General features: G+C 44.5%; 1 protein-coding gene across 1 annotated transcript; it reads left to right on the forward strand.

Annotated features, from left to right (window-relative positions):
* The first annotated feature begins 289 nt into the window (after positions 1-289).
* Positions 290-23,895, forward strand: SLC10A1 (solute carrier family 10 member 1). The gene is made up of 5 exons (XM_041758584.1): positions 290-805; positions 11,286-11,496; positions 19,668-19,846; positions 21,406-21,602; positions 23,372-23,895. The coding sequence occupies exons 1-5, from the start codon at positions 450-452 to the stop codon at positions 23,665-23,667; spliced, it is 1,239 nt and encodes a 412-aa protein (XP_041614518.1). The 5' UTR covers positions 290-449; the 3' UTR covers positions 23,668-23,895.
* The last annotated feature ends 650 nt before the right edge of the window (positions 23,896-24,545 follow it).

The following is a 24,545-nucleotide window of genomic DNA, read 5'->3' on the forward strand; positions in this document are numbered from 1 at the left end:
AATGAGAACAGAGGCATCAGGGACTGAACAGAGAACAAGAAGGACCAGACCTGGATCTGTGCGGGTCCTGGATGGGTCCCCAGAGACAGAATGCCTGTGGCTGTGCTCAGTGGGCGGTGAAGGCCAGAAACAGCTCTTGGGTCCCAGAGGTAGCAAAGTGTTAAGAGGGAAGGGACACCCAGGAAGGCTGCAGAGGTGCAGGAATTGGAGGAAGCAGGGAAGGCCAGGCAGATAAGGCTCTGGGTTCTCTCCCGCTTTGGGGCCGCAGCCAGAGAAACAGCACAACCAGTTGCATAATCCTTCTATTTGCCCAGAGCCACATTTTGTCCTGAAGCTTGCTGCCCGGGACAGGACTAGAGAAGGCACCCAGCAAAGACTGGGTAGGGAAGGGAGTCCACGGCGAACAAGGGGAGCGCTGGGTCCCCCACCTTCCACTGCCAGACAAGAGGATGGATGCCCCCAACATCACGGCCCCGCTCAACTTCACCCTCCCACCCAACTTCGGCAAGCGCCCCACCGACAAGGCCCTGAGCATCATCCTGGTGTTCCTGCTGCTCATTATCATGCTCTCGCTGGGTTGCACCATGGAATTCAGTAAGATCAAGGCTCACTTCTGGAAGCCTAAGGGGCTGGCCATCGCTCTGATTGCACAGTATGGCATCATGCCTCTCACTGCCTTTACGCTGGGCAAGGTGTTCAGGCTCAACAACATCGAGGCGCTGGCCATCCTTGTCTGCGGCTGCTCGCCGGGGGGGACCCTGTCCAACGTCTTCAGTCTGGCCATGAAGGGGGACATGAACCTCAGGTAGGACTGGAGGTGATGGAGGAAGCCACATGCAGATGGGAGCTGCACTGGATATGCCACAGTCTAGGGGAAGAGCTGGGCTAAAGCCAGGCTAGGGAGTGAGTGGGGGGCAGGTGGATCCCAGGGCAGGGGGACGGTGGCAGGCAGTGCTATCAACAGCTTATGCTGGGCTGGAGCCAGGAGCTGGGGAACACCTTGGTTTAAGCACCAAGTCAAAGGGGCCCAGCTGGTCTGGGGGCCTCCTGAGACTCCCTGACTTCCAGAGGTGTCTCAGAGGGGCCACAAGAACTGACGTGAAGGAGTATTGGTTCACACCCGAGAGGCCTCTGGGGAGCTCTGCGCACTTCCCATGGTGGGCCTGTTGTCTGCTTTGAGGCCAGAGATCTGAAAGGGAGTGCGCATGGGTTCCAACTTCTCCAGGGAGACCAGGGTGGCTCAGAACCAAAGAGCCCTTCCAATCCTGGAGAACAGGCAAGACCATTCAAAGCTCCTTCCAGCTACTCGGGTGTATAGGGTGGCTTCTCTTAACTTGCCCCCCCGCCCCCACCCCTACCCCTGTGGGCCCATCAGACACAGGAACATATCCATGCAAAGACACAACCAGAAAGATCCTAGAGCTTCCCAGCACTGGCCCGGGCCATGCTGGGCTTCATGCACCTCAGCCAAACTGGTAGGGGGAAAACCAGCAGATCGCCTCCCCCAAAACGCAACAGCAGACATCAGCAAGGGCCTGTCCTTCCAAACAGGGAGAACTCTGATCTGGAACTTCTGCCAGAGTGAGGCCATTTCAGACCTGCTGCAGCCCCAGCAGCAGCCCATTGCTGGCTGAGGGAAAACCACCAGTCGAAGCTCCTGCCTCCATGTGAGCCTCAGTCTCCAGCCTGCCCCCTCTGAGGTCCAGACCCCAGTGGAGACCCTATTCTATGCCAGGCAGGCCAGGGGGTTCCGACAGTCCAGCTGCTCTTGCTGGTCAGCACCCTGCCAAACTTTACTAAAGCAAACCAACCAGGTAAGGAACCCCCTGCTGGTGATGAGGAGTAAGGCCATCGATCTTTATTTATTTATTTTTTTAAGATTTATTTATTTATTCATGAGAGACACACACAGAAAGAGGGGCAGAGACACAGGCAGAAGGAGAAGCAGGCTCCATGCAGGGAGCCTGACGTGGGACTCGATCCTGGGTCTCCAGGATCACACCCTGGGCTGAAAGCGGCGCTAAACCGCTGAGCCACCGGGGCTGCTCCCCATCGATCTTCAAATGAAAAAACAAGAGTGAGTTGGTCTTTACTGGGACCCACTTTCCGAGCTCTGGGCTCTCTACCCATGTGACTCAGCCCTCGCTGTACTAGGTGATGGCAAGATGGGCACAAAGAGGGGGTTTGGCTTGTCCAGTCTTACACGGGAACATGTTCAATGTTCAACTACCTGTGAGGAAACCCTTCCCCCTCTCGGATCCAAATCCTCCTGCTGCCAAGCAAGCCCTTGGTCTTCAATCTGCCCTGTGGACGAGGCTCTTTGCAGCCTCCATGTCCCAAGAAACTCAGACTGTACCTTAATTCTGGTGTAGAAGGAGTGCAGGAAATCAGAGGTCAGGGGTGGGGTATTCCCAGGGCTCTGTGAATCTGGAGAAGCATAAGAGCAAGGACAATGTAGAGGACAACAGGGAGTTTGTGAAGTGTAAGTGACCAGATGTCCCAGCCTCGTCGGCCAGGGGGTGCCAGTGAGGCTTCTCTAGCGTGCCTGCTTCTGTGAGGTTCCAGGACCCCACCAGCCCAGCCTGTGGGGACTCAGGAACATGAGCCCTTATGCTCTCCTGCTCAGCCTCCTTGTCTGGGCCCCTGGGGCCCCTCACTTCTTCCAAGACCTGGAAGATAATGCTGCGACACCCTCCCCTTGTCTGCCATAAGGCCCCTTCCCACAAACCTCCATGCATGTTAAACCATGCCTCAGACCCCAGCAGCCGAGCTCGCCAGACTGCCTGCTTCACGTCACGGGCTGCCAGACTTTAACCTACGACTGGAGTTCATGTGGGACAACTCCTTCCACGTGTTATAAGGAAATGATACCGATAATAAAAAATCAGCCAGGCCCTGAGCCAAGCACTTCACACGAAACCCTCATGCAGCGTCCCGGGAGGAGGTGCTATACGTAGTCCCATTTCAAAGATGAGGAAACTGAGCCACAGAGAGGCTAATACATTTGTCTGAGAACCTGGGAGGCTCCAAAGCCTGTCCTTTCCCTCCAGTATCTTCAGGGCCAGGCATGAATATAAACGACCAAAGTGGCTGGAGGTGGCCTGCCGGCTGTGAGGCACACAGAGCAGGCCAGATGCCACCGTATCTCTGCCATCGGTGTTCTGTGAGAGCAGGGAGCCACCACTGCTCCAGTTCCCTGTTTTTCAAGAGAAAGTACAATTTCCCTTTTTACATGAAATCTCTAAATTTTTCAATATTGGCAACTCATTAAAATATTTTCAGAACACTGTGCGAGCCAAACGGTGTCTGTGCAGGGCCAGCTGTAGCCCAGAGGCTATACCAGGTGGAGACCTCTCTTTAAGCACAACACTAGACTACGGCCCGTTTAGAGTTGGGGGGGCGGTCTTAAGACCCTGATTCCACTTTTACATGAGGAGCTGACGTCGAGACTCGCCAGAGGCCCCCAGAGTTTGTGGGCAAGTCCTGCGTGGAGGCCGTCCCGGGCTCTCTCCTGCCCTTACTCCCTCTCACAGCCGGGTGAGTCCGGGGCCACCACCATCACAGGCCAGAGGCCACGTTCCTGGAGACTGGGCCCCCGGGTGGAGCAGGCATGACAGTCCCTTCCTCGAGGGTGCCACCACACGCAAGTGCCCAAGAATGCACGTGACCGCCAGGCAAGGGGAGATGCCCTCAAGGTTGAAGCGAGCCTGCTCTTCCGAGACAGAGGGCAACGAGGCCCTGGGACGGCCTGCACTGCCCTGCACGTTCGCCCAGCCCGCAGGCCTCCCCACGATGACAAGGAAGCCATTCGGGAGCCTCACACTTCACCCGACACTGTCCGGTCCCCCCTACTCAGCTCCAGCCCCCAGAGCCTTTACTGACAAGGGCTCAAAACCTGTCCCTCCAACAGGCTGTACGGATGCCCAAAAGCAGGGCGTGTGCAGTGCTCTTAGCGGGAAGGAGAACTAAAAACCCACACGTGCTCCCTTCCCTCCAGCCCTCCAGCCCCCGCGACACGGTCAGGTCCACGCTGTCCCTACGGAACAGGCTCCGGCCTCAGAGCTTCCATCTGGGCGGTCACCTCTCCTCCCTGTCCCTCGGGAGAAAGCAAGGATCACCCCATAGACACCAGCAGGTTAGGAGGTGCGCCCAGCACTTGCACATGGAGGAAGGACCTAGAGGTCTTAGAGCATGGTTTTCACCTCCCCGAGTTCACAAGGCACACCACATCCCGGAGAAAATTCCAGAATGTCTGACACACCACGCCAAAGCAAGCATGACTCCTCTGCTCAAGGACATCAAAACAAGCACACAAGTTGTGTGTGGCTTTTCTCACAAGAAGAGATCAATAGCTAGCACTGTTCCCACTGGCCCCCCCTTCTGGTGCCCTTCCACCCATCCCAAGGGAGCAGACCCTTTTACACCTGTGACTACCTACTGTAAATATCCATAAGCAAGATACACCGTTATACTTGCCTGTTGTTAAGTTTTACACAAACAGTACCATCCTGCCCAGATCCCTGGACAACTTTTTTTTTTTTTAAAGATTTATTGATTTATTCATGAGAGACACACACAGAGAGAGGCAGAGACCCAGGCAGAGGGAGAAGCAGGCTCCATGCAGGGAGCTGGACGTGGGACTTGATCCTCGGTCTCCAGGATCACACCCTGGGCTGAAGGCAGGCGCCAAACCGCTGAGCCACCCAGGGATCCCCTAACAGCTTGCTTTTTTGAGATAGAGGCACCTGAGTAAAACAGCTACCTCAGCGCATTTGAACTGCAGTGTAGTCTGCTTGAACGGACCTGTTTTGCTGGCAGACACTTCGTGGATTTCACGCGCTGCTGCTGCTGGGAGCGGTGTGGTACCTGCGCCCCTGGCGTCCTGGGTGAGAGCGCGTGCAAGCAGAGCAGGACTGCTAGGTCGTGAGGCTCCCGCATCTGCAAACAAGTCTCTAGTACTTGTTCCACTTGACACTTTCCTAAGCAGCGTAAGAAGATCCTCCTTTCTCCTTGTCTTCCTCTGTACTCAGAATTGCCAGACTTTTAATTTGCGCTATCTGGTGAGAGTGAAATGGGTCATAGCAGTTTTAAACGTGATTTTAAGGGAGGGTTAGCACCTTTTATGTTTAAGGGCCATTTGACCAATTCACCATTAGTCCCCTTCTAGAAATAGGTCCTTTGCCTATTTTCCTATTGGACTGTTATGTCCTTTCTCAATGATTTGTAGTTATTTGTTGTTTTTGTGGATTGCAAGGGTCTACTCACAGTTTGGGGCTCGTCTTTATATTCTGCTGATGATGTCTTATGATACAGAGTGCTTACTTTAATTAAGTCAAATTTACCACTATTTTTCCTTGACAGTTTGTGTTTTGGGGGGAGTTCCATAAAGAAATCATTTACTATGCTTGGGAGTATCTGGATGGCTCAGTGGATGAGCATCTGCCTTTGGCTCAGGTCATGATCCCAGGATCCTGGGATGGAGTCCCACATCGGGCTCCCCAGACAGGGAGCCTACTTCTCCCTCTGCCTGTGTCTCTGCCTCTCTCTGTGTCTCTCATGAATAAATAAAATATTTATTTAAAAAAAGAAATCATTTACTATGCTTAAGGCCATGAAGATATTCCTCTACATTTTCTTTGAAAAACTTTAAAATTATGCTTTGCACATGGAGATTTTCAATCAGCCTAGGACTTTTTTGTAGAGTATGATCTAATTTTATATTTTTCAGATGAATAGAGAGAATTCCCAGTATGATGGAGTGAGTTTTTCTCCAGTAATTTGTAATGCCATCTCTCACATAGATAAAATTCACCAATATGCATGGGTTTGTGTCTGGGATCTCTCTTCTATTGGTCTGTGTGGCTACCTTGAGCCAGTACCACGTTTTCTTGATTACAATGACTTTCTAAGTCTTTTTTTTTTAAGATTTTATTTATTTATAGACACAGAGGGAGAGAGGCAGAGACACAGGGAGAGGGAGAAGCAGGCTCCATGCAGGGAGCCCGATGTGGAACTCGATCCCGGGACTCGATCCCGGGTCTCCAGGCTGCAGGTGGCGCCAAACCGCTGCGCCACCAGGGCTGCCCGACTTTCTAAGTCTTAATATCTGAAAGGTAAGTCCTCACACCCGGTTCTTTTTGAAAATTATGCTAGCTATGGGGCGCCTGATGGCCCAGTCAGTTAAACAATACAACTCTTCGTTTTGATTTAGGTCATGATCTCAGGGTCTTGGCATGGAGCCCCTCATCAAATGTGGAGCCTGCTTGTTCCTCTCTCTCTGCTCCTCCCTGCACTCTCTCTGCTTCTCGAATACATTAAAAATCTTAAGGAAAGAGAAAGAAGAAAGAAAGAAAGAAAGAAAGAAAGAAAGAAAGAAAGAAAGAAAGAAAGAAAGGAAGGAAGGAAGGAAGGAAGGAAGGAAGGAAGGAAGGAAGGAAGAAAGAAAGAAAGAAAGAAAGAAAGAAAGAAAGAAAGAAAGAAAGAAAGAAAGGGAGGGAGGAGAAAGAAGGAAGGAAAGGATGAAAGAAAAAGAAAGAAAATTATGTTAGCTATTCTTCACCCTTACTATTCATTTGATTCTGGAGATTGTTTCCAGTCTACAAAATATATTTCTGGAATTTTGATTAAATTAATAGATTAAAAATTTAAATTTTTAGAATATTGTATCTTCCCATCCATGAAAATCGTGTAGTTTTTCTTTTGGGGGTGAATGGGACTTTATACCTTTCTATGAATTTTATAATTTCTTCTATAAAGATCCTGCATGGGGGATGCCTGGGTGGCTCAGCGGTTGAACATCTGCCTTTGGCTCAGGGCATGATCCCAGGATCGAGTCCCACATTGGGCTCTCTACGGGAGCCTGCTTCTCCCTCTGCCTATGTCTCTGCCTCTGTCTTTCATAAATAAATAAAATCTTTTTTAAAAAAGATCCTGCATGGTATTTTTAATGTTTTTATAATTTTTATTTATTTATTTTTATTCATGGGGGGGGGGGCAGAGACACAGGAGGAGGGAGAAGCAGGCTCCATGCAAAAAGCCCGACGCGGGACTCGATCCTGGGACTCCAGGATCACGCCCTGGGCCAAAGGCAAGCGCTAAAGCTAAACCGCTGAGTCACCCAGGGATCCCCCTGCATGGTATTTAGATTTCTAAATACTCCATAGATTTTGTGAATATTATAAATGGCATTTCCTTTTTTTTAAATTGCAGTATATAGTTGACACACAATATTAGTTTTAGGTATACAGAATAGTGATTCAACAATTATATACAAAAGGCTCACCATAGTCCGTGTAGTTACATCTGCTAAATGGTATCTTTTTTAAAAACTCCATGTCCTAGCATGTGGTGGGATGGGATGGGGAAAAAGAAATACATGTCCTAATTATTTTTCCCAGTTTGCCAGGACACAATGGACTTTTTCATATTGTTGATGTATTCAAAAGCTTATGGATTTTTTTTTTTTTTTAAGATTTTATTTGGGCAGCCCGTGTGGCTCAGTGATTTAGCACCACCTTCAGCCCAGAGCGTGGTCCTGGAGACCGGGGATCGAGTCCCATGTCGGGCTCCCTGCATGGAGCCTGCTTCTCCCTCTGCCTCGTGTCTCTCCCTCTCTCTCTCTCAATCCGTGTCTCTCATGAATAAATAAAATCTTAAAAAAATATATTATATTTATTCATGAGAGACACACACACAAAAAGAGGCAGAGACACAGGCAGAGGGAGAAGCAGGCTCCATGCAGGGAGCTGATGTAGAACTGGATCCTGGGACTCCAGGATCACGCCCTGGGCTGAAGGCAGGCACTCAACCACGGAGCCACCCAGGTGTCCCTGGCACGTTTAGTTTAGAAAATTTAGGTTTTTCCCCCATCCCTATACAGTTTCTATTTCTTGTTTTGCTCTGCTAGCAAAGACATATAGTATGATTTACAATAGAGGTGATGATAACAGGTATCCTTGCTTTATTTTTCTTTAAAGGAAACTTTCTAGTTTTTCACCATAAAGTTTATTGTTTGCTATAGACTTTTAATAGATACCCTTTTCAGGTTAAGGAATTCCATTATTGCTGACGTGCTTATTTTTTAATGCGTGAACACGGCATTTTGTTGAATGACAACTTTCTTAGCTATGAACCAATCATACCATTTTTCTTTAATGTGGTAATACAGTGATGTATGTCAGTATATTGCCTAATGTTAACCCACTATTACATTGCTGAGATAAACTCATCTTATTCTTTGTATTTTGTAAAGGAATTGCTAGATTTGATAACATTTTGTTTATGATTTTCTCTTCTTTGTTCATGGGTGAGAAAGGCCTCTAACTTTCCTTCCTCATATTGTTCTTTTGCAGCTTTGATTCTAAAATTACAATATCCACATACAATATCAGGGCGTGTTTTCCCTTTTTGTATTCTCTGTATAATATTGAGATCATCTGTACTTTGAATGTCTAATCAAACTCTGCTGTAAAACTATAGTGTGTGGGCTTTGGAGGATAGGTTTTCACTACTTCATGATACTAAGTTGATTTGGGTTTTCAGCTTCATTTTGAGTTAGCTTCTATAGATCATTTTTCCCAGGAAATTGTCCATGTAATCCAAGTTGAAATAGGAAAGTATAAAACTGGCCTCGGTTTTTTCTAGAACTCTCTAAAATCTTGAATGTGTCTATAATTACATTCCCTTTTTCATTCCTGATAAAATCAATTTGTGCCTTCTCTTTCTTTGGTTAGTCAGGCCAGTGGTGTCTTTGCTTGGACTTGGCAATGGAACTGGTCTTGGTTTATTTTAAATAAATTTATTTTTAAAAAATGTTTTATGTTTTCTTAAGATTTTGAGAGAGTGCATGAGCAGGGGGGAGAGGGAGAAGCAGGCTCCCCGGTGAGCAAGGAGCCTGATGTGGGACTCCATCGCAGGACCCTGGTATCATGACCTGAGTCAAGGCTTAATCAATTGAGCCACCCAGGTGCCCCATCCTCTGAATTTATATATTTTTAAAAATACATTCTCTCAAATATTTTCTTTCCTCTATATTCTTGGAGTTTACTTTGTTTCTAATTTTCTGAGTAAGATACTTAGCTCATTTCTAGTCTTCTCCTTTTCCTATATAAGTTTAAGGCTACCTTGGGGCATTTGTGTGGCACAGTTGGCTAAGCATCTGTCTTCAGCTTAGTTTATGATCTTTGGGTCCTGGGATCGAGTCCCTCATCTGGCTTCCTACTCAGCAGGAAACATGCTTCGCCTTCTTTTACCCCACCACACTGTTTATGCTCTATTTCAAATAAATATTTTTAATAATATTTAATTTTCTGAGTAATATTTTAGCCGCTCTCCAGGCTTTCTATTAACATAATTCATACCATAAAGTTCACCCTTTGAAAGTGTATCATTCAATAGTTCTCAGTATATTCACAAGGTTGTAGAACTATCACCACTAGCTAATTCCAGAACATTTTAAGCTTTCCAAAAAGAAACCAGTTAGTCACTACACATTCCTCTCACCCAAGCCCCTGGCAACCACTAATCTATTTCATGTCTCTATAGATTTTATGTAAGTGGAATCATACAATGTGTGGGCTTTCGTGTTTCTCCTTTCATATAGCATATCGTTTTCAAGGTTCATCCATGTGGTAATGTGCCAATACTTAACACACTGTTAATTGTGGCTGAATATTTGGTTGTAGAGACACACCGTATTTTGCTTATCCATGCATCAGTCAGTATCTTTATTGCTTTCCACATATTGGCTATCACAAATAATGCTGCTATGAACATTAGTATACAAGTTTTTGTGTCAATATAGGCGTTCACTTCTCTTGACTATGTATCTAGTAGAACTGCTGGGTGGCATGGTCACTGTCCCATCAACACAGGAAAATTCCGATTTCTCCGTATTCTCTCCAAGACTTACTACCCATCACTTTTATTGTAGCCATACTAGTGATTATGGTGATTTCATTATAGTTTTGATTTGCATTTCTCTAATGACTAATGAGTCAAGCATCTTTTTCTACGCTTATTGGCCACTGGTGCATCTTTTTGGATAGTGTTCTTTGAAGCACAAATGTTTTTAACTGATAAAGTCATTGGGTGTTTGTGTGTGCGCGCGCGCACGCTCTGTCATTTAAAAAAAAAAAAAGATTTATTCATGACACACAGAGGCAGAAACACGGAGAAGGCGGCTCCTTGCAGGGAGCCTGATGTGGGACTCAATCCCCAGACCCTAGGATCATGACCTGAGCCAAAGGCAGACGCTCAAACCACCCAGGCATCCCTCTAGATGTCATTTCTAAGAAACTTGTGTAATCCAAGGTCATCTCCCACGTGTTTTAAAATGTGCTGATTACTCTGTCCCAAATATTTTTCCATTATGATTTTACATTTGACACGATTACTTAACTTTTCCAATATTTATTATTGATTTCTTGATTTCCACTCTCCTCTTCTCATTATCATAGACTTCAGTTTTGGTCCTTCCCTTTGGCATGAAAACTTAAGCCTCCAGATTACCATGACTAAAGCTCCAGCCCCTACCCACTCCACACATGGCAGCTTTGACATTAGCTCACCGACCAACTCCTTTGCATCCTGTTGCTGGTACTTGGAAACCTCCTGAACTTTCCTACAAGCTCAAATATGTGCTTGGGTGTTTTAGATATTCATGGAAAAAGGATATTCCCATTACTTAGCTCACAGTATTCTTTGAGGGTCTCTCACTTCTGACATCTACTTATTCCTAGTGATACCTCTACCTGTTGCTGTCCTTGATGGCTACTTTGGATCCTTTGACCTAGGCCATGCTTGGTGTTCACTGAAGTTATTACTTCACCTCTATGGAAATAAAGTGTAGATAGAGCTGTGGGGAGGAGACACACATACTTGGTGGGGCTTTCCTGGGGTCTTATCAACCCCTCATGGCCAACCCTCCCACAAGAATGGAAGCCAGAGCCATATATTGTCACATGAATATCCACAAATCCACCAATGTTCCCTAGAAGCTTCATTCTTTCAGTTGGTCTTTCTGGAAGGCCCCTCCCTGTAAGTTCTGGGGCTAACATGTATTGGATTCCAAATGGAAATGATAATAGTGCAATTAGGATACAAATTAGAGCTGAGAAGACATATTTTTCAGGCTCTGGGACTCTATTTACCATAAAGTAAAGAACGTGAGAATATCAAAAAGAAATTAATGTAAAATGCTTAGCACAGTGCCTGGAACGTAACAGATACTCAACAGAATAGTCTACTAATGGGCTCTCTGCATTCTCCCTGCTTCTCCATCCCAGCATTGTGATGACCACCTGCTCCACCTTCTTTGCCCTGGGCATGATGCCCCTCCTCCTGTATATCTACTCCAAGGGGATTTATGATGGGGATCTGAAGGACAAGGTACCCTACAAAGGCATTGTGTTATCACTAGTCCTGGTTCTCATTCCCTGCACCATTGGGATCTTCCTCAAAGCCAAACGGCCACAGTATGTACGCTATATCAAAAAGGTAAGAACCTGGGGACCTGTGCAGGGAGCAAGACCACCACCATCATCTCAGTGTATTGCTTGGGGAGGAGAATCATTGGGCTTTTTCTGTTGTGTTTCCTTTCTTGTTGGATAAACAAAAGGGTCTACAATTGGTACACCTACCTCATGGGGTTGTAATGTACACTAGAATACTGCTCTAAAGTTAGGAGCAAAAAGTAAAATGACACACGCAATTATATAATCATTACTTTATAATAAAAAAACTTGTATTATATACCTACTAGATGCTAGGTTTTATGCTACACTCTGAGGTTTCATGTCACCAAGTCTGATATTAGCAGAAAGTGAAGTAACACACGAGAAAATCAAATACAGTGTACAACTAGGTATTGGCTGAACGCAAGATGGGTTTAGGGAGGGGCAGGGGTTCAGGATAGCTTCCTGGCAGGGACAGGCTTGAGGAGACCATGGAGAAAGGGTAGGACTTAGGTCAGCCTGGGGAGACACCTGAAGAGAGGAACTCAGGGGGGATGAGGGCAAACAGCCAACTTTACAAGCCAGAGGACAAGAGAACAGGGAAAGGTAGTATATGCACTCCCAGCATTTCAGGTGTCGGATGGGAAGAAGGGAGTAGGGCCCCAGGGGGTTTGGAGGAGCACTGTCACACACAGGACATCATGCCACTGCCTTGCCCTCAGAAAAATCATGGGACTCTTGGGAGTGCTTCAGTGATACCTCTACCTACTTTGAGACCCTGGAGCTCAGTCTCTGTCAGTCTCCTCCTCCTCCAGCTCACTGCTCATCCCCCAAGGCCTGGGCTCCATGCTCCACCTCAGTAAGGACTCTGCCTTCTGACACCCTAAGAGCCTGTTTTTTTCCCTGCCTCAGATTTCTGTCCTGGGCCACAGCGTCCTCCCTGCAGAGCATGCTGCTTAGAAGCCCAAGACTTGGCAGCAGCTTTGGGCCTAGGATAAAGAAGTTGCAAGTCAGGTTGTCAGGACTATTCAATTCTCACACTACCATCCTCATACAAGATAGATTTGCCCTTGCCCTGGCCCAGTCCTAATACAGTGGCCACAGCAACCCTTCCCACCCTGCTGGAAGATCTGGAAAAATCATCCCCCCTACTGTCCATGTTCAATCACCTCACCTCAGCTCTAGATGGCATCATCCATTCTCTCCACTCTTGCTTCTCAGAGATCTTTTATTATGACCCCCAAGCCCCACAGCCTCCCCCACCTCTGCTCTCATCTCTAAAGTCTATCAGTTGGTTTCTCACAATCAGTATCAATACAGGTTCATGTGTCTTTAAAACAAAAATCCCTACTGGGCTCCAATACTTCCCTTTCTTCCCTGCACCTGCCCACCCCACTCCACCCCCCACCCGCCCCGCACACTTTCCATTGACTGGCACCATACCAACCAGGGCTGCTCTCACAAGTGACAGGCCCTCCACAATTAGTCTCAGCTACCTGAATTCCTCCCTGGTCTCTAGCCACTCAGCATGATGATGACCTATTCTTTTACCGAACCCAAGAGACATTTCTTAATTCATCCTTAACTCTTTAGCCACCTTTGGTAGAGCCAACCACTGCTTCCTTCTCAGCAGCCTCATCCCTCAGCTTTGTTAACTAGGCTCTCCTGCTTTCCTATCACTTCTCTGGCACCTCTTTTTGAACTCCCTATTGAGTTCCTCTGGTAAAAGTTACTTGTCTTTAGCCAAAGCTTTCTGCTTTTGCCAGATTACCCTAAGCTCAGGGTCTCCCCACCAGATCATCTGGTCCGTATCAATGACCATCTAGAAGCTGACGACTTCCAAAACACCACCTTCAGCCCTCAACTCTCCTCTGACTCCAGAATCCACTTAATTGCCAAATCTACCTCAATATGCCTTAGGCATTTAAAATTCAGGGCCATGTCTTCAAACCATCTCCTCTCCAAGCCCACTCCTCATGTAATTATCTCAAGGAATGGCATCCCAAGTGCCTGAGCCACAAAACCAGTAAGTGGTTCTCAATGTTCCCTCACTTAATAGGGAATTGATTGTTCTGCCTTGTGTCACTTGGATCCATCCATTCCTCCCCATCTCTGAGAGCAGTACTATCACTCAGACCACTAGCTTCTCTCACAAGCCAACTGAAACAGCCTCTAACCTGAAGGCTCCCTGAGCCAGTTTTTTTTTTTTTTTTTTTTTTTTTTCTGAGCCAGTTTTAACCTGAGGATGGAGATTGGAAAGTACAAACTCTTACCGTGACTCTCCACCGTAAACACCTCATTGGTTCCTCATGCTCTCCAAGATATACTCCCTAATGTGGCTTTCCAGGCCATTCTTGATTTGCTATCCCCACCCTCCCCAGGCCCAGCTTTCTCTTTGTACGTGTCCTTCTCTCCACATGGGACACTCCCCATGAGTTGGGGGGGAGAAAGCCCAGAAATGTTTGTGCCTATCATTTAATTTTATTTAAGGTAGTTTGTGGAAGTAGAAAAGTAATTTTTTTTTAATATGAACTGATCCCTGATTATCATTTAATGCAACTCTACTCTTCCCCACTTTATAGGTAAGAAAGTCAAGGACCGTACTGCTAGTCACAACTAATGTAAGAATGTATTTTAAGATTTTATTTATTCATGACACACAAAGAGAGAGAGGCAGAGAGAGAGGCAGAGGGAGAAGCAGGATCCATGCAGGGAGCCTGATGTGGGACTCAATCCCAGGACTCCAGGGTCATGCTCTGGGCCTGAAGGCAGGTGCTTCATCCTCTGAGCCACCCAGGTATCCCTGTAGGTCTTTTAAACTCAGAATAACTTTAAAAGTCTTTGAGGATGCAGCATCAATCTCAGATCTGAAAGCTGGAAAGGCTTTCAGGATAAAGTTCGGTCTCCTGCCTTATTCCAATTTTATAGATAGAATAATGGAGGCCCGGGGAACTTACCTGGCAGACCCAAGATTATTGATCACTCTCCTGTTGCTGTTGCATCCCCATGTCCATCACTCAACAGCAGAATTGGAGTCAAATGAAGTCTCCCTCTTGCATAAGATACAGTAAATCGTAAGCTGAAAAATGAGCTAACACTCGTCCCTGCTTCTTTCCACACTTAACCCTTCTAGAGACTTTAAAATCCATATACCCAACTCCTGATAACTGGCTCGGGCAGAATATATCTGTTCAAACTCTGCTCAACCACTTGCATTATCTTGTGGGCAGTCACATTTAAGTAAGCCAAGACACAATTTCAAGGGTGCTTTATTTGGAATGGCAATTCAAATACTTTAGCTTACCCATGCAAAGGTGTATTATTCAAATCTGTGTGGTCGGGTTGATGAACCTCAGCCTGACATGGTCCACTTTTCCCACAAGTCACCCACCACCCTTAAATGAGGGTCCTGCTGTTACAGTGACTCAGCCACTCCCATGCTTTCTCCCTACCTGCTGCCACTGGTGAACTCCCCCCTCTGCCTCATGATGTGAGCCAGCTCGTGGGCTAACGCTGCCGGTGGTCTTTTAACATTTGCCGCTTTTTTTTCTTTTACTCTTTCCTTTTCTGTATCCCGCCAACTCCCTAAGTGAGAGCATCTTAATTTGGTCACAACCTGTATAGGCTACCTTTGTGGGAAGAGCGAGCCAGTTCACCTCCTGGGTCACTGGCACGCTGATAGATTGACCACGAATGGACACTCATCACAGCTTCAGTGAAGTCAGGAGGTACAAAGAACATGACCTACGGAGAAGCAGCTACCGATGGCGTCTTATCTCAGCAAGCGTCTTATCTCAGCAAGAGGTTGTGGACAAATGGCAGGACTGAGTGACAGGAAGCTTTGGGACATTAAATTCCTCTCCTTTACCAGTGAGTAATAAGAGGAGCTACGATTCAGTGAGTGGTTCTTACATGCCAGGTGCTGTGCTGTCCACCTCTCAGAAACCTTGAGTGAGCAAAGCTGACTCTCCTAGGGACTAGCAGAGCCAGCTTTCACACTGGAGTCACACCAATGGCTGTGCTCAAAACCACTCTAAAACCCCAAAGAATGAACAAGAGTGAGGGAATGAAAGTGGATGCCACAGAGAAAAGGATTTCTGGGTTCATGGAGAATTTCTGTAAACCAATGACACATACATTTTAATGAGAACAGAATCTATTTGGTCACTGAGGAAAAATCCAAGAGGAGAAATCCAAATGCAAACGGGGCAGTTCATCAGGTAAGTCTTCTAATACAATTTGAAATGTGTGGTTATCAAGGAGGTCTGTGAAAGTCCTTTCCATCCTGGCGAGAGTATGGCATCTAATAATTCTGGGCATTAAGAGGTACATGAAATCAGTTCATGACATCAGTTGGTACAGGCAAGACGTTTAAATGGTCAAATCAGGGGGCGCCTGGGTGGCTCTATCAGTTAAGCATCTGACTTTGGCTTGGTCCATGACCCCAGGGTCCCTGCTCAGTTGTAAGTTTGCTTCTCCCTCTCCTTCTGCTCCTCTCCCCTCCACCTCATGCTCTCTCAAATCAATAAAATCCTTAAAAAAATAAAATGGTATGTAAGATCCAACTATAAAGTCAAAAAATTGTAAAATAAAGCAAATCCTAAAATAAATGAACATATACCATTGTTTCTAATAAATATTGCTTTCATAGCACTTATCTGGGGCAGGGTAGACCTGCTTTGTTTTGAATGTTGTCTTATTTTACCCAGAACATTTCACAAACTTGGTACCTTCCTTCATAATCCAGCCTGCAGGTCACTCAAAAAAGTAGCTGCCCCTTTAAGGGTTATAAATCATTTGAGGTCTAAAATCACCATTACCTGGCTTGATCCCCACCTTTACCAGCTTCACATCAAAGGACTCTTGGCACTTCCAGAGATCAAATTCATCCTAAAATGCATGCAGTCCTTTCTCATAATGGAGGTATCTGAGGTGAGCACGACAGGTTCCAAGAGTTATTTCTCAGTTCCAAAATATTTGGAGTGATGGTAGTATGGTAGATATGTGTATACAGGCTCCAGAGATAGTGACTTTGTAAGAAAACTTTTAATTAGTAATTAAAAACTGTGGAAGGACTGAATAGTCTCATTCCTTCAGAGTCACAGCATTCACTGAACTATCTGCAATCCAGAGGTGTCAACCAGAAGCTGTGCTTAATAATGTGAAAATACAGGAAATCTCATTCAAAACATAGTTGGGAAGCCCTGAAGGGACTACCACTCACCTCAGTAGATATGCCTTTTGAGAAGCTCACGGCTTTGGAATGCTATGGAACCAGTAAGGCTTCCTCAGTTCTAGAAGGGACAAAATTAAAAACGGCCTTTATGCCCAGAATTATCAGATGCCATACTCTCGCCAGCCACTTCGCCATTATCAAGGTCCCTGGGAATTCCAAACCTGATTCCCTGGAATCTAAAGGAAACCACCTTGCTGATATTTCTGCAAAGAATGCTGTTCTCAAAGGAACCAACCACCAACCAAACATGTCACGGTCCAAAAGGATGTTCCCCCAAATGATAACCTAGAAAAACTGACTAGAGATGCTCAACAATTGGCCCTTGAAAAGGAAAAAAAAAAAACAAAAAAACAAAAAAAAAAAGAAAAGGAAAAACAATATTAGAAATCTACTGTTGGCTCAATTAAAAAAATAAACTCTGGCTTGAGCCAAATAACCTAGTCCTGCCAGAGACTCAAGGTTCCCATTACTGAATCTATAAAGCCTTCGTGAACCAATACTGGTGGGAAAATACTAACAAGATCCCAAAGGGTGCCTATCTTCCTTGCCCCACCTGCTCAAAATACAATTCAAGAAAACCTGTCCATGCTGTTCCCCAACACTTCAAACCGTCTAACAGACTGAGATTTGATAAAACAGATTTTATGTTGCTTCCTCCAATCTCCTGGATATAAATATGTCTTACTAATGGTTTACAGGTTTCTTCACTGGGCTGAAGCTCTCCCAGTGTAGATAGGCTACTACTTCTACTGCTAAAATCCTACTAGAAAAGATCATCCATCAACTCCCTTTGAACTTCAGTGACTAGGATATTCACTCAACTAGTTCAGGGCTTTGACAAGTCTGTGCTGTTTGGTTTTATAATACTTTCACTGTGCTTACCACCCTCAATCTTCCAGGCTAACTGAACACACTAACAGCATCATTTAGACTCAACTACATAAATAAATAAAATTAAAAAAAAAAAAAAATTAAAAAAATTTCTCCCTCTGCCTATGTCTCTGCTTCTCTCTCTCTCTCACTGTGTGCCTATCATAAATAAATAAAATTAAAAAAAAAAAAATTTAAAAAAAGGGATCCCTGGGTGGTGCAGCGGTTTGGCGCCTGCCTTTGGCCCGGGGCGCGATCCTGGAGACCCAGGATCGAATCCCACGTCGGGCTCCCGGTGCATGGAGCCTGCTTCTCCCTCTGCCTATGTCTCTGCTTCTCTCTCCCTCTCACTGTGTGCCTATCATAAATAAATAAAATTAAAAAAAAAAAAAATTTAGACTCAACTAACAAAATCCGTAGAGACCCTTCAAATACCATGGCCAAAGGCACTGCCATTAATCCTTCTAAATCTAGTCTGTTAACCAGGCTTTAAAAGAGTAATCTTTCAAAAAAAAAAAAAAAAAAAAAGAGTAATCTTTCCACAGTGTGCTCCCAAGAGATGGAAGACTTTAACCATCACACCTTGCAGTCCTGAGATTACATTTACTAGAAGACCACTCAAGATTCTCTTCAACCCTGTTGAAAATGCCCTGTTGGGTCCTGTTAAACTGTTGTGCCACCAAACTTAGGAATAGAATTTTATATCATCTAAAAAAAGCAGCAAACCCTGACTGGACCTGTACATCAACTTGTGATCTAAAAATAATTTAATTTTCAGGAATTTAAACAGATGACACTTGGATACAGCTTTCCCAAGATGACTACATTAGGCCTATATTCCTTTTTCTCAATGTTGCTAACCTTATTTCTTCCTCCCTTTCTTGGCCCAATCTATGGCAAAAGGGGGGAAACTTTGTCACATCTGGAACCAGACACTGCAATCTGTTCATGAGGTTGGAGGTCCCTTACTACCAACCAATTTCTCTTTTATCCCAAATTATAATTACAAGACCTATCAGGTTAAGCTGTTATGGCCAGGTGTTCCCATACCTTGTTTCAACCTTTCTCCAACTGTAACCATCAGTCCTTTGACCTCTTAGCTGGATGTCTGCAGGTTTGGGATCCTAGTTTAGGACTATTAAATATACAAACTTCATTATTCTGCTGTATAATCATTTTTAAACTTTGTACTTACTGCCTGTCAAATCTCTAAAGAAGTAACACACCAACAAGGAGGTATGTTAGTTCAAAGACTTCAGGATGATCTCCAACCTTACAATCTTGTCAAAATAAAGACCTCAAATGGGAAATGCCTTTGAGTTCTCCCTCATACCCTTCCTTGTTACTCAAATGTGGCCTCAACAGTTTCCAACCTACGTACTTTCCAACACGGGACACAAAAACCAGAAAAGTCCTTCCTGGCACCAGAGGACAAAGCTATCACTAAATATAAAAAAATCTCTTGATCAGCAATGTTTTTGACTACAGACTTTGATCGAATGAGAAAATAAAGAAAACACCTCATTTAACATGGGAGTCCAGAAGCCCCAAAGGGAAAGTTCTCCTGCACTGCCAGTGGCCAAAAGCATAACTTGCATTACCCAACAGAAAGCTTACTTTACATACCCCCTCCCCAAAAAAAACTCCTTGCCCAACAACAGCCCAGCGAATGACGACTCCGCAAAACAGCCTCTCCCAGCTTTTCCTCTCTAAAAGCCCAATCCTGTGTTCTCAGGACTTGCCTATGGTTCACCATAGCTCGCTTGTCCCAAATTGCACTTCCTCTATATCCAAATAAACTCATTTTGCTGGTAAGTATCTAGGTCTCTTATTCTTGTAACAGTCAACAGTAACAAAAATGTTAGGTCTCTGTCATCCAAGCTTCCTAGCTACCCATTAAGAGTGCCAAAAAAAAAAAAAAAAAGATATTGCACTCCCTTCTTCAAAAGCCAATTTTTCATGAAAGTATTTTCCAAAAAAAAAAAAAAGAAAACAAAAAACTTAAAAGTATTTTCCACCTTTGATACCCATTCATGCTTCCTCAGACTCTGCTCCTCCCTATCCCCCACTCTTCTAATCCCCTTTTTTCTTCCTGTTTGCATTTACAGGGAGGGACGATCATCATGCTTTTGTTAAGTGTGGCCATAACAGTACTGTCTGTCATCAACGTGGGCAAGAGTATCATGTTTGTCATGACACCACACTTGCTGGCCACCTCCTCTCTAATGCCTTTCATCGGCTTCCTGCTGGGCTACATCCTCTCTGCTCTCTTCCGCCTCAATGGAAGGTAGGTGATATGTTGTATCTCAATGCCCAAGGGCGTCATTCTTGTCCTGGTCTCTCAGGAAAAGACTAAGATCCAAAACCCAGGGGGAGGCATTTTCTTGGCAGCATGTATAAAACAATCAACTGAATAAGGAACTCTGGACTGTGAGAAACACTGAAGTTCCTAAATGGTTTAGGAACAAAGGCATCTAACAACCCAAAAAGGAACAGCTCATGACAAAGTGCCCACTCCTGAGCCTAAATCCCACCGCCTGCTTGAATCTGGTAGCTAATAGACACTGGAGTAGCCCAATATCATCGTAATTGAGTGCTCATGGTCATCTTCCTTTCCCATTTTTCCTCCTCGCCTGCCTAGGCATTAGTCTTGATGTGGACACCACTAAGTGACAGCTCTGCTAAGTGGCACCAAGAGTCAAAAGTGGCTGTGGACCTCTGTAGTTTAATCAAATTCACAAACTCAGGGCTCTTTTCAGGAATAGTCATCCAGACAGTCTGTTGTGGGATAATCAGACAGTCTACCTAGCGCAGTGCATTTCAGGAACTTTGCCTCTTTTCAGCCATAGACAAATTCTTATGGATCCTTAAACATCAGTAGCATCCTAGTACTCCCCCAACCAAGCTGAACTGCTTTAAAAATACATCTTAAAAAGTTATCCATTTTAAGAACCACACTAATAAAGTACAAAGTACTACAGGATGTAGCACATGGTTGCAGAGTAAAGGCTGTCAATGACCACAAGATGTCAATCTTCAAAGACAGATAAACAGCTATATAATCAAGGGTCCTCAGAGTAGTTCCCCCATAATAAATGTGCTGAGGCAGGTATCAGAATTTTTAGTAACTATCTTAAAACACTACCATAACTCAATGAATTAAATATTCATTCAATGTAAACATCCCATTCTTTAGTCTACAAGAGAGCAAAACCAAGAGCTTTTATGTTTCAAAGAGAAGACTGAATCAATTTTTTTTTTTTTTAATTTGAGAGTCAGCGTTAAGGGGTAGGTGCAGGAGAGGATCTCAAGCAGACTCCCTGATGAACAAAGCCCAATGTGGGGCTTGATCTCACAACCCTGAGATTATGACCTGAGCCCTAACCTAGAGCTGGATGCTCAACTAACTTGAGCCACTCGGGTGTCCCTCAAGTTTCTTAATCATTATGGTTTTGGAATTAAAGATGTTTAAATCAGAAACCAGGGAACAGGACAAGGTCTTCAGGCATTTCAATCTTCTACTTTATGTTCCTACTGCAACTACCCCGTACGTAAACTTAACAAGCCAATGAATTGTACTGGATCACACCAACTTCCTTTCATCCCTCATTAGCCAGACATTTGTCCAAATTTTAATTTGGTAATCCTACAGAAGTAGACAAATGGTAAATCTCTAAACTACTCAAAAGCTCTCATAAAAAATTCCCTTCTACCTTCATTCATTGGGTCTTAGGTGATTTGGGGGGGGGGGAGGAGAGAGAGAGAGAGAAGGGCAAGTGAATATGCACCCTCATGTCCCTTCTGAGGGAGTAAAGGATTGGGGTTTTTTTGTTTTAACCTACACAGGTGCAGCCGCACTGTCAGTATGGAAACTGGATGCCAAAATGTTCAGCTTTGTTCCACCATTCTCAATGTGACATTCCCCCCTGAAGTCATTGGACCACTTTTCTTCTTCCCTCTCCTCTACATGATTTTCCAGCTTGGGGAAGGGGTTCTCCTGATCTCCATCTTTCGGTGCTATGAGAAAATCAAGCCTTCCAAGGGTGAGTACTGAATCACTCTGCTTTAGGTTCTCCCATAATTGGACCTGATCCTTGCCAGCCAACAAATCTCTGGCAGGGACCTTGTGGATGGGGTTTCAACTCTTATCAAGTCACTAGGAACAAGGTAGCACCAAAAAATAGGAAAGGACTTCAAAGAGCAAGGGCTAGGTCTTTTAGCCAGAAAAATGAACTGTGGACTTTGCCCTCCATGGGAATAAGTCAATTTTGACTTTAACTGGGAAGATCAGGAAGACTCAAAATGAAGAAATAGGGCAGAAAATTATCTTGGATATCATATAGCTGTGAGGTAGTAGTTGTTTGAAAGGGCCCCTATTCACAATTTGGAAAATCTTTTTAGGATTAGGTACTCTTGTCCTAGAACCAGGTTAGACTCCAGGACCACTGGGCACTCCAAAGAAAGTATAATAAAGCAATGCAACCTAATAATCCAGAAGGAGAAAAAAAAAAAAAAAAGACTCCAACTCTGGTTACACAGAAAAAAAATGCAATATATAAGCTTATTATAAACAGTAACTATCACAATAATCTAGTATAATCCCTTCCTCTAACTGCAAATGTCATTTTTTAAAATCAGGAAAAATGGTAAGGTATCAGTATTTTATAATTCTAAACATCAGTATATTCTTAACCACTCAAATCCTTCAAGAGGATCTTATTTCCCATGAACTCGAGGGCTTCTTCAAGATGTTTTCTAGACCCTGAGGATTAATTCAGAACCTAGGAGACAACCTCCCCTGGGGGAATTATCTCATGGTAGCAAATGCAGATTTACAATTAACAGGATGTAATCTTACCAAACAGCCAAAAAGAAACCAGGAAGTAGCTGACCACACTTCAGAACTTTATAAGCAATGCTTCAAAAGCGCAGTGCAGGGGTGCCTGGGTGGCTCAGTTGATTAAGTATCCCAACTCTTGACTTCGGCTCAAGTCATAATCTCAAGGTCATGAGATTGAGCCCACATCCCGCTCTCTGCTCAGTGTAGAGTCTGCTTGAGATTCTCTCTCTCCTCCCTCTGTGCTTGAGCACATGCTCTTAAATAAATGAATCTTAAAAAACAAACAAACCTACAGTGGAGTTGTGGAAAAGAATCTAGTCTGATGCTTACCTGAGAGCAACTCAAATTTGTTGCTCATGAAGTCTGAAGTCTCCATCTCGCAAAAGTAATAGGAGAGGTGCAAATTTCTAAACCAACCAACGAGGTTCCCAAGTTTGCAAGGCTACAATGCACCTCAGAAGCCCTTCTTCAGAGCTAATGCAGCTGTGCTCAGGGTGAAGACTCGCTTTTGTTTCTGAGCTCTGTACCCTTCTACAAAAATGGGGACAAGATAGGTGAAGAACCCTGACTACTGTTATTACAACTCACCACCCTCCACACAGGCAGGAAAAGGGGTAACCGAAGGGGAGTCATGGAAACTCCACTTAGAAGACCCCCTAAAAGCTTTATCCTCCTGAATGCAAGTCAACCCTGCTGAAAATATAAAACTCTCCCACTGCACTTGCCTGTACCAAGTTGGGAGAAAAAGTGATTAAGAGTTAATAAATATTTATTAGTAGTATTACCATTAAGGATCTTGAAGGAAAAACACAGCTCTTCTACAGAGTCTAAGTCATGGGAGGATAGGTGGTAACCATATGGGGAAAACCCCAAAGAACACAACACATAGGATGTGCAGTCTTCAACTGAACAAGCTTTGCATTAACAATGGTTGCTCTCCTTCCCACCCTTGACCCTTTTTCAACTTTCCAGATAAAACAAAAATGATCTACACAGCTGCTGCAACAGAAGAAATCACTCCAGGAGCTCTAGGAAATGGCACCCACAAAGGGGAGGAGTACTCCCCTTGCACAGCCGCACCTTCCCCTAGTGGCCTGGATTCTGGTGAGAAGGCAATTCAGTGTGATCAACTAGAGAAAGCAAAAGATAAAAGGAACAGCAAAGAAGAGTCTTTCTCCAGCATTGGCAGCAGCCACTATCAGAACAAGCCTTGCCTGGAGGGAGGACAAAGGAGCCTCCATGAAGAGCCTCACCCATCCACCGCTTAGAGATTGGTACTTGTTTAAAAAAAATGAAGATTTTGTTCAAGGACAGCCCTATGAAAGCAGAAACCAAAATTGCCTTTTGTTCCTGAATTTCCAGCGTTCCATAGCCCTAAGAGGCACTCAACTTTTGAACTAGGCTATAGAGGCTTTTACCCTACAACCAAATATCCGAAGTCCTACTCTAACTTCTTTAGCAGAAAAAGGGAAATAAATGTTCACAGTGCTACCAAATTTAAACTTCCGAAGTCCTTTCTAACCTTAAAATTTCCCTTCTGACATTTCTGGGATTAAAGATCCTGAGAACACCAACATGACACCAAGTATACAAAATCAGACATAAAATGCAAAATCAATTAAGATTAACTCAAAAACTCAGCCATAATGAAATGGGCAGACATTTCTGGAGAATATAATCAGAAGTCGAAGGGAAAAGACAGGAAAACAAGAAAACACAAACATCAACAGAACTGTTCATTAATCGAATACACTATCCCATCAACTCATTAGCTATTAATGGTTTTCATTATTATCCCCTCTCAAAACACAGAGTACTACGAACTATTATAAAAGGAGTGGTTTCTCTATTTAAGCTAACTATAATCCTAAAATTTCAAAATTTCTCCAATGAAAACTTATTGCTCATATGCAAATAGGTAGACTAATAAACAATACTTGCAGCAAATAGCAGACTGTGCCTAATTACTTATGATTTTCAGATCATTTTAGTATGAAGTTTAACTGAAACCCTAATGACAATTTTAAGGCATCAGTCTGCCCAATGTCCAGAACCACCAGTACTCCCGATACCACAGCAAATTTAAGAATCAGGGGTGGAGGGCACTTCAGTGGTTCAGTTGGTTAAGTGTCCATCCAATTCTTGA

The sequence above is a fragment of the Vulpes lagopus genome, chromosome 6 (assembly GCF_018345385.1).
Source record: "Vulpes lagopus strain Blue_001 chromosome 6, ASM1834538v1, whole genome shotgun sequence".
NCBI classification, from domain to species: domain Eukaryota; kingdom Metazoa; phylum Chordata; class Mammalia; order Carnivora; family Canidae; genus Vulpes; species Vulpes lagopus.